The sequence below is a fragment of the Myotis brandtii genome, unplaced genomic scaffold (genome assembly GCF_000412655.1).
Source record: "Myotis brandtii unplaced genomic scaffold, ASM41265v1 scaffold847, whole genome shotgun sequence".
Classification (NCBI taxonomy): Eukaryota; Metazoa; Chordata; class Mammalia; order Chiroptera; family Vespertilionidae; genus Myotis; species Myotis brandtii.
In genome coordinates, this window is record NW_005371441.1 from 1,085,882 (window position 1) to 1,096,763 (window position 10,882).

General features: G+C 37.3%; 1 protein-coding gene across 2 annotated transcripts in view; it reads right to left on the reverse strand.

Annotated features, from left to right (window-relative positions):
* Window positions 1-648: 648 nt before the first annotated feature.
* The window catches only part of KATNA1 (katanin p60 (ATPase containing) subunit A 1), a 23,098-nt gene continuing 12,864 nt past the window's right edge, over window positions 649-10,882 (reverse strand). The window contains exons 5-11 of one of the 2 annotated variants that reach the window (XM_005884698.2): window positions 9,198-9,319; window positions 8,054-8,159; window positions 6,781-6,939; window positions 3,433-3,559; window positions 2,797-2,931; window positions 2,354-2,480; window positions 649-1,581 (exon numbers count right to left, since the gene is read on the reverse strand). In XM_005884698.2, the coding sequence (XP_005884760.1) occupies window positions 1,383-1,581; window positions 2,354-2,480; window positions 2,797-2,931; window positions 3,433-3,559; window positions 6,781-6,939; window positions 8,054-8,159; window positions 9,198-9,319 (975 nt within the window). In that variant the 3' untranslated portion in view covers window positions 649-1,382. The remainder of the gene's footprint in view (window positions 1,582-2,353; window positions 2,481-2,796; window positions 2,932-3,432; window positions 3,560-6,780; window positions 6,940-8,053; window positions 8,160-9,197; window positions 9,320-10,882) is intronic. The other variant, XM_014532156.1, reaches the window with a different exon arrangement.

Genomic DNA, 10,882 nt, shown 5'->3' on the forward strand with positions numbered 1-10,882 from the left:
GGGGGAGCTCTGCTCAGCCACAAACCAGGCTGATGGCTGCCAGTACAGTGGTGGTGGTGGGAGCCTCTCCTGCCTCCTCAGCAGCACTAAGGATGTCCGACTGCAGCTTAGGCCTGCTCCCCACTGGCAAGTGGACATCCCCCGAGGGCTGCCGGGCTGCCAGAGGGATGTCTGACTGCCAGCTTGGGCCTGATCCTCCAGGGAGCGGGCCTAAGCCAGCAGGTGGACATCCTCCGAGGGGTCCCAAATTGCAAGAGGGCATAGGCCAGGCTGAGGGACTCCCCCTGAGTGCACCAATTTTTGTGCACCGGGCCTCTAGCAGAATAAATAATAGCATATAATGTACATCTTAAAGTCACCCAGTTGGTCACACTATTTTCTGTCCTTCCTCACTAAGTTGCTAGAAATCACCAGTTCTGACTCCAAATGATGACGGGGTCTTATTTCATCCATTCAGCATAAGCTTGTAGATAGACTGGTGAGAACAATGTAGAAGGCTACATGGCCAATTGGAGTGGACAGGCTTTGCAGTCAGTAGATCCCTATCCTGCCTTTTCTCCTTACCAGTGAGAGGGACCACAGCAAGGCACTCAGGCTTCTTGAGGCTCTGTTTTCTACGTTTGGGATGATACAATAAGTTTTTTGGGTTTTTTTTACAAGTAATCATAAATAGAAATCTTATTTAAAATGTTATACCATTAACTTGTATTTCACTTAACTTTTACTTACATCATCAACTGTTAATTATGCTTCGTATCCTGAGTGAATGAATCAGTTTCATTAGAATACAGTGAGCAGCATAGGCTTAGAAGTATCTACTTGCCTATAGTGCAGCCTCTCTTATGTAGGCAGAATAAAGTCAGGCAAGGTTGTATATAGATACATGTTTTTTCATTTTAAATGCATAGTGAAATGAAGGATCTTTAAAGATCTCCCAGGAAATGGAGGGAAGGTACCATAACACAGGCAGGAAGACACACTGGGCTTGGTTCATGTTTCAATTGGCTACTTGTGTAAAAATGTTCCGGAATTTTCAGTTTTCCATTGGCACCCAAGGAACTAGAGCCAGTCTTACCACCTAGAAGGGCAGCCATGGAGGTGGAAGATGCTATACTTACAAGTGCATATAAAGACAGTTTTCCAAACTAAGTAACAGCGACTGTATTACAACATTTGTAGTAAGTGAAAGAAATCAGGCAATGCTGAAGTAAAACAAATTGCTTACAGCTTTAAAAAATTGCCTTTATTCAGAATCATATGGTTTTTTTAAAAAAATCTTACCATTATGAAAGTTTAAAAAAATATAGCACTCCGTGCAATGAAATACTACATTTAATTATTCAAACACTTAAGGCAGGTTTCTCACAGTTTACATGTGAGAATTAGCATGATCCAAATTCTAATATCCATTTCTCATATCTTTCAATGTCTGCAGCAGATACTGACTTAGAAACCTTTTTTAAAGCCATTTCAAAATCCTCCATAGTTGTGGGCATGTGCATTTCTTCTCTTGAAAGATTTCGGATTTCTTCTGGGGTCAAACCTTCAATACGCCTTCTCATTGCCATCAAGGATGCATCCCTAGGTTTTAAATTTTTTTTTAAAAAAAAGTGATATTTTGATTGAATGAAAACCTATTAGCTAGAAAAATATATTTTATATATGTGTCCAGGAAGGTGGTTTCTCCTCGTACTTCATGCCTTTTTTTTTTTTTTAAGGAGAAACTTTGGATTCAAGCACCTCTTTCACCAAATTTTATTCTTAATAGCAGCCACCATTTATGCAAAGGGATGGCAACATATGGCTACTTTTACACACTATCACTAATCCTCACAGGAGCCCTATCTGAAAGGCTCACTTTTGAGAGGACGAGACTAAATCAAGCACCTTGCTAAATCATCTGAGTTAATACTTGGACTAGAATAAAATTCATGAATAAGCCGGATTAGAGGGGCAGTCTTTTCTCTTTTTTACTGCTATTCCTGTCACATTTAGGACATTTTCACTGAAAATGAGATTATACTCTACTTGGGTATGCCAAGTTAATTTATTTCACAATTCTATTTCCTTCATGACAGTATACTAAACAACTGCACCAACATCATTTTAATCCAAAACAATTACAGATTTTCTATTTTACACTCATCGTTGTAATATTAGCTTCTTGAACTTGTAGTTTTCAAATGAACTGTAGACTTGATCTGTAAGATATACCGGTATCTTACTAGCACCTGCTAACACTAACTAAATACCAGAACTTGTGTCTTTGACTGTAGACTATAAAGTGTGTCTTTTTCTTAACTTGGCATAAGTTTAGACCCACAAAAACCTATGCTTCCAAAATAATTCATACCTGCACACGTTGGTAATGTCCGCACCTGAATAACCTTCCATATTTTCTGCTATACGTGCAAGGTCAACATCATCAGCCAATTCCAGCTCACGGAGACTTATTCGTAATAGCTCCTCCCTGCCTTTTGCTAATGGTAAGAACAAATTTAAAAATATAAGTCTTCAACATAAACACAGTGTATTATTTTTCCTCAAGTCCACTTTGTATGATAAGTTGTTTACCAATTCTTAGAGCTCATTTGCTTAAAAATTTAAGAGCTATTCCTCACTGAATTTTACATTTCCTAATATCAAGGCTTTCGAGCTCTAGATATAGCCAAGCCAGTTAATATAAGGAAAAACATGCCATATTTGTCTCTTGAAAGAAAGTTAATAACAAATTTTAAAATTTCTAAGAAAAACTAAGTTAACATGAGCTTTCTGACAAGATTCACATGAAGATACCTGATGGTAATGGAATATAGATTCTTTTTTCAAGACGTCGTCTTAAAGCCTCATCAATATCCCAGGGAAAATTAGTAGCTGCCAGAACCATAACCATTTTGGAAGGGTCATCATTTTCAGAAGCACCTCCAACACCTAAAAGAAGGGTAAGGGGAGAGTAAAATTATACTCAGATATATAAAATAAAGCTCAACTACTTAAAGATCATCAAATATTTAGCACAAAGTTACAAGGTAGTATAATGGTCAAGCCTCTTTAAAACTTCTAAAACAAACTGGTACATACGTAAACTTTGGTCCAAGAAAAATAAGTTCTTGTAGTATGCAAGCAATAAGACTCAAAACAGACTCAATCAAAAGACCAGCTCAACTACATACCTATTTTTTTTTAATTTCAAAAGCATACATACCCCCCTCAGGCAAATTTATCTGCATTTATTTCAATTGCATGGCTAAAAATAAGAGAACAGCATATATGCCAAAGGGTGCCTGTGAAGAGCCATCATTTCTGGCATGACTCCACTGTCAGTGTACCAATTTAATGCTGTCAAACTCCAGCCCCCTTTAGTCATGGGGAGTTGTGTGGGCTAGCACCACGAGCAGAGCTTAGTCAATTCACGCATATACACATGCCTACCATCCATTTGAACCAGCAGCTCGGCTTTCACCCTCCTGCTTGCTTCGTGCTCTTCAGAAGTCCCTCTGCGACTACAAATGGAATCAATCTCATCAATAAATATGGTGGCTGGAGAATAAAATCGAGCCTAAAAAAAGAAACCATGCAACACCAGGTTTTTATTTCATTTAAAAGTAATTTATAGTTTAGCAACCACAAAACAGCTGAGGAGTCTGCCACATTGTGTATCTTTCCCTCTTGTCCTAATATTGGGGGAGAGGATAAAATTGGAACAGCTAAAATATAGTTTGTAATACAGACTTACTTACTAAAATATTATATGGCAAATTTTTTTGCCATTCAATACTATAATGATACATACTTATGAGTGATATAAATTCAGGATTAACCTGTGTACTACAAAAATATTAATAACTGGTGGAAAAACACAGATACTGGTTAAGGGTTCTAAAGTTCTAGAAAAAAAATTGGTTAAAGAGAATCATTATCTTAAGTAAAATTACATAGATTCCCTCTAAGAAATTCTAATTGCCATCTTTCTTTTGAGAAGTACTTTTTAAAATCCTCTTAAGTAGTGAAATAGAAGAGTAAATTTATATGGCCCAAGTTTTTTTGTTTGAGATAAAAATTCCTATAAAATTTACCATTTAAACGACTTTAAATTGTACAATTTAGTATATTCGCTATCTTGTGTAACAATCCCCACTATCAAATACCAGAATATTTTCACGCCCCCAAAAAACAGCCCTATTTCCCTTTCCCCAACTCGCAACCACTAATTTGTTTTCTGTCTCTACACTACTGAATTGCCTATTCTGGACATTTCTAATAAATGGGATCATACAATATGTGGTCTTTTGTGTCTGGCTTCTTTCACGTAGCATAATGTTTTCGGTGTTCATCGGTAGTTGGACATTCCCCGAGGGGTCCCAGACTGGAGAGGGTGCAGGCCAGGCTGAGGGACACCCCCCGCCCCCCCGCCACCGGCCCCGCATGAATTTCGTGCACCGGGCCTCTAGTTTCTAATAAATGAGATCATACAATTTGTGGTCTTTTGTGTCTGGCTTCTTTCACATAGCACAATGTTTTCAATGTTCATCTATACTGTAGCATGTACAGTACTTCATTCTGTCTTATGGCTGAATAACACTTCCCAAGTTTATTTGTGTACCTTAAATGCATTTCTTCCTCAAACCACAGAACAGGAAAGACTAATCCATTAAATAACGGTTCTAGTCAAGTATTAATCTAGTAAATAGCTATGTTAAGACTCAATAGTATCACTCTTAAGAAGTCTAAAGAAATTTATTACAGTAAAGTTTATTGTTAATCATTTTTAAAACTAAATATCCAAATTTATAGAATCACAGCACAAGAAAGAACTAAATGATAACAGAGATTTCTCAAAACAGAGCTGAAGTGAATAAACATCAAGTTAAAGTTTTTTTTTTAAAATAAAAATCCAGCTTGGCCAGGGTGGCTCAGTGGTTGAGCAGACCCATGCACCAAGAGGTCGCAGTTTGATTCCTGGTCAGGGCATATGCCCAGGTTGTGGGCTGGATCCCCTGTAGGGGGCGTGCAGGAGACAGCCGATGGATGTTTCTCTCTCATCAATGATGTTTCTATCTCTCCCTCTCCCTCCTCCCTCTCTAAAAATCAATAAAAACATATTTTTTAAGTCTATAATTAATACCTTTAAAAAATAATAAGCTGTTGGAGAGGGCTTCATAAGCCTTATTATAAAAAATAATGCACCCTAGCTGGTTTGGCTCCGTGGCTAGAACCTGTGGACTGTGGACTGAAAGGTCCCAGGTTTTATTCCACTCAAGGGTACATGCCGGGGTTGCTAGCTCAGGTCTCAGTGGGAGACATGTAGGAGGCAGTTGGTCAATTATTCTCTCATCATTGTTATTTCTATTTCTCTCTCCCTCTCCACTTCTCTCTGAAATCAATAAAAATATATTTTAAAAAAGAAAAAATAATGCAATTTAGCACTTTGTCAAAGGCTTCCCCCTATAGAAAAAAATGGTCCGTTTTCTTGAATATAAACCCTACATTAGAAAATATGTCAAATAATTCATAAAAAGCAACAGCTAATATCTATGAGCCCTTATATGTCAGGCTCTGTATTAAGCAATTTATGTGTATTAGCTTGTTTCACCCACTAAACATTACAGGGGTATGTCCTCTATTATTGGCCTCTTCTTATAGATGAAGTAACTGAGGATGAGGAAAGGAATTTGCCCACAGTTAGCCAGCTAGGAAAGTGACAGTGGTGGGATCTGAACCCATGCCATCTGACTCTAACGACCCCCGCATTTAGTCATTCACTCTTTGTAATTTACATTTTTAAAGGCCTGGTTCTTCTGGAATACAGGCAATATAATTTCCCCCTCCCCTCCCACCCTCTCCGCCCCAGAAGCTAAAAGAAAACTAATTTTCCATAATGAACTCAGAGGTTCCTTAGATTCCTACTGTGGTATGGGCTATTAGTAAGCCATTGAGAACTTCTTAGAATTTGCATCCTGCCTAATAAATGTTCAAAGTTGAAAGAAAAATGAAACAGGAACTGAAAACAGAAGAAGGCTTTATAAGAAAATAACCTGAAATTATGAGGATGTTTGTTTGCTGTTTTGTTTTATTCCGAGCCTAGGAAGGAAGATCTGGTATGATATTAGCATGGTCCAAGGTTCTGTCCACCCAAAGTAAGAATGCAAGTCTTTGTCACTATCTACAAATAAGAATGTGTCCTCATACTTACAACAGCACCACTTCTTAAATTCAGCAAGACTGAAATAATCAGTAAAGCTTAGCAAAGTCTACTGAATTCAATCCAGAAGTTGTTAAGTTACATTTCCCCTACTGATACTAGATTAGTGGGAGTGGAAGAACATAAAAGAAACTCAAAGTATGGAGCAAAGAATTTAAGCCAAAGATTGGGTCATTAAACTTGGGATATTTGGTATAGCTCATAGATTGGAGGTGATCTAAGTTCCACAAGTACTTAGGATTTTCAACTTTTTGCATTAACATACTGCATTTACCATGTTATAACTAAGCTTACTGATTTTAAAAAAACAATTTCAAATTCCTATAGCAGATTAGTAAGGCAGATCCCATAATGTGAGCATGCTCATTAGCTAACAGAGGTGGCTTTTCCTCCAGAGGAAAGGGGACAAAGAACAACTCAAGTTATTCGTATCAGTAAAGGATTCCAGCTTCAGGGGCATAGGAATCATACCCTGGGCACAATGTCATTCTTCCTAGCTACTCTACACACTGGAGATAGTGACAACTCACTTTCTCCCCTTTCAGAGGTAAAGAATCAGAGCTGTCTCAAACATTCACCATTTCGAACAGAAGACGAACAAGCTTCTCAGACTCTCCTCTGTATTTAGAAGTCAGCGTTGATGAAGAGACATTGAAGAATGTTGTCTTGCATTCTGTAGCTACTGCTTTAGCAAGGAGGGTCTTTCCTGTGCCAGGTGGGCCAACCATCAACACTCCCTGTTGGGAATGTAACAGCATAAATGAAGGATTTATCTGCCATTGTTCTACTTCACTAGAATTCCATTACTAAGGATCACTTTTCAACCAACTTACACATATTAAGACAAAAGACAAATAGAAAGGTAAACAGAAGTATACTTATCACAAATTTACTTTGTCCATTACAAAAGTATAATAACAGCATTATTTAAAATATGTAACTCAGAACTGAGAAAAAATATAATCAATATTATAATACTGATATTACAATATCATATCCTACAACAGATATTATTATAGTATCTGGATATATTTTCTGCTAGTCTTTTTGCTCAAATAAATTATTTTTTTACATATTTATACTCAAAGAATGTTTATAATTTTTATCTTGCTTATCATTTAACATTTAAAGACTTAAAATTGCCCAGCTGGCCTGGCTCAGTGGTTGAACGTCGAACTATGAACCAGGAGGTCACTGGTTCAATTCCCGGTCGGGGCACATGCCCAGGTTGCAGGCTGGATCCCCAGTGTGGGGTGTGCAGGAAGCAGCCAATCAATGATTCTCTCTCATCATTGATATTTCTATCTCTCCCTCTCCCTTCCTCTCTGAAATCAATAAGAATAAATAGATAAATAAATAATTAGTAAGTGCTTAGCTATTACCATATTTTCCAAATCTAAGAGTTTTTTGACAGTCTCTTTTCAGATCGACCCATGACCTTAAAAAGTCCTTATTAGATATAGATATGTCTTATTTCTTAAGAAAAATATCTTCAATAGATGCAAATATGTCTTAATTTCTTAAGAATAGGATACAAGTTTGCAACATGACACATAAAATGGAGTGTTTTTGCATTAGGCAACTTGTTCACATTTGCAAATACAAGCTCATTCTAAATCTGCCACGTGTCCAACTATCCAAGATCATGTTGTACTTATTTATTATCCTGGAAACCTAGAAATAGCTTTTGGTCTAAACAAAATTCTGAATAACACAACATACTGTTTTTAATTTAAATTTTCTTTACCTACTCTACTACTTTCTCTCCTCACTTCACCTAAAACAGATAAATATTGACTTTCTTTAGCGATGTACTGGCCATTCACTTTGACTATGCCATAATAAACTTACTTTCCACGGTCTCCTGATGCCCTTAAAGAATTCTGGCATCCACATTGGTAACACCACGGCTTCCTTAAGCAACTTTTTAGCCTCTACCAAATCAGCAATATCATCCCTGAAACAGAAGATATTTTATAAACCACCTTTTAGAGTATATATTTAACTCTATGGAGTCATTCTTGAGAACCCCTGAAGCACGTAATTTGACATTGCTGACAGAATGCTCTCCTTTGGCTCTAGCGAACTAAGACACTGTGATGAGGCCCTGCCAACCAATCCACATAAAGAGCACAATCTGTACTTTCAGTTTTTGTCAGTGATGATTCTCAGCTTGGCGAATGAGAACACAGGTCGACAGGCCCACTCAAGTATTAGTATGCCATCTCATTTTAAATTCTTGCTCTGATTGATGCTCATTCCATAAACTTCATGATTTAAAAACAATGAGCCCGTTTAAAAAAAAAAAACATAAAAAAGAAAAAGGGCATAAAAGCAGAGACAGGTTGTAATACTGCTGCTTTGCCCCCAACACTATTAAGAGGTAGACACCAAAGATAAAGGGTATCATAGAAATTGCTATGAAGTTGCAACCACAAAATTACCACCACCACTCCACGCATAGTATTTTTTATAATATGTTTTTATTGGTTTTAGAGAGGAAGGGAGAGGGACATAGTATTTTTTATATGTTTTTATTGGTTTTAGAGAGGGAGAGGGAGAGATAGAAACATCAATGATGAGAATCATCAATTGGCTGCCTCCTGCAACATCTCCTACTGGGGATCCAGCCCACAACCCGGGCATGTGCCCCAACCAGGAATTGAACAGTGACTTCCTGGTTTATGGGTCGAGGCTCAACCATTGAGCCACACCAGCCTGGCCACACATGATATTTTGAATTAAATTTCTGTGATCTTATTCCCATTCTGTAATTATTTTTCATCTAATAAAAAATTATTTTATTACTTATTTTATTAAAAAGTCTCAGATAAAACCTTGGTACAGCCTGAACTGGAGTTTTGCATTATATGTAACACTCTCATTGCATGGACTCTGGTTCTGTTCCCAAGGACTGATCTTCAGTGCATGCCCACATCTGCTCCATTTTCTATCCCAAAAAGCATCAACAGCACACCCAATTATTATAACTTACCATCGAACATTGGGATTCTGAGAAATTATATCTCTTTCCAAAGCTTCTACTAAGTCCTTATCATATCCAGTACTATCAAATTTATTGGTTTCTGGTTCTGTAACTGCGGCAGGTGATTTGTTCTACATCGGGACAAAAAAACAAGAGCTTTTGATTGACTCAAAAATTTTATTTTGTTTCTGTGAGTCAGAAAAAAAAGATTGGAGTCAAGTGATATTTTTTAAAAAGCTAATATAATAGTATAAGTAATAAGGGCAGGATCAAAGACTAGAAGTCTACATCAGAGTTTCATCCTCAATATTTAATTTTTATATAAAAAGTATGACAATGGTGTTAAAAACAAAATGATTATGCACATGAACTGACGAGAATAAAAAAATTAATACTGAGATTAACTGTGGTCACTTGTGAACATCAGATATGTGTGATATTCGTCTCAAAGCTTCAAAGGAGATAAGGTTAAAGACAAATGGATTATTCAACTAAGACTATGGTTCAATCTTTAACCAGTCTTCACTAATGTTCCTTAAATATCCCCTTTGACTATTCCCACCCACCCTCCAAAAGAGATATCTCAGTCCTTAGGTGAGATCCGCTCCCATCCTATGATGTCAGTCATTAAGGCCATAGACCCAAAATATATACTAAAGTATTCCAGGGCATGATGGCAAACTCATAGGGAACTGAAAGATAATTAAAACAAAAATGTTTAAATTGTTGACAGTATTACAGATGCCCCCATTTGATATTTTAAATTTTAAAAAAAATATATTTTATTGATTTTACAGAGAGGAAGGGAGAGGGATAGAGAGTTAGAAACATCGATGGGAGAGAAACATCGATCAGCTGCCTCCTGCACACCTCCCACTGGGGATGTGCCCGCAACCAAGGTACATGCCCTTGACCGGAATCGAACCTGGGACCTTTCAGTCCGCAGGCCAATGCTCTATCCACTGAGCCAAACCGGTCAGGGTGATATTTTAAAATTTTGAGGGAAGCATGGCAACATCTGTTGAACACTGGATGAACTATCAACTCAAAGCAGTTCAGTTTCTACATGAAGACTGCTCCATTCCTTTCAGAAAGGCCATATTTTAGAAAGCTAGGTTTTTGGCTATAGCTGTGATAAGTGATATAATGGGAAAAATCGATGTGGAAGAGAAATAAGAATGTCCACTCTGCTCCAAAGTCTGAGAAATCTACAGTGTCCAATAGGTGTTGATAGGACATAAACAAAGTTCTTTGAACCTAGCTTCCTCATAAATAGTAGGTATTCTTTTTGTCCTAGGAGTACTGTGAAAAAAAATTATTGAGATACTCATGAATTTTATGAACCAAAAAATTTATGAAGCTCTGCATTAGTGTAAATAATCATTTACTCAATCTGGTACTAGGATCATTATCCCATCTCCATAACATTTCATTGCCCATAACATGATGATTCATTCGTCAATGGTGTTGTCTACAGTCAACATTGATGTCTAGACTTAATCCATATTTATGATATTCACAGTCTTACACTAGATGACTAAATAAGTCTGTTGCACAATTTACAGACTATTCAGTATCCAATACTAACATAAAAGGTATAGGGGCCGAAACCGGTTTGGCTCAGTGGATAGAGCATCGGCCTGGGAACTGAAAGGTGATATGCAAATTAACTGACAGGGGCATGTACCTGGGTT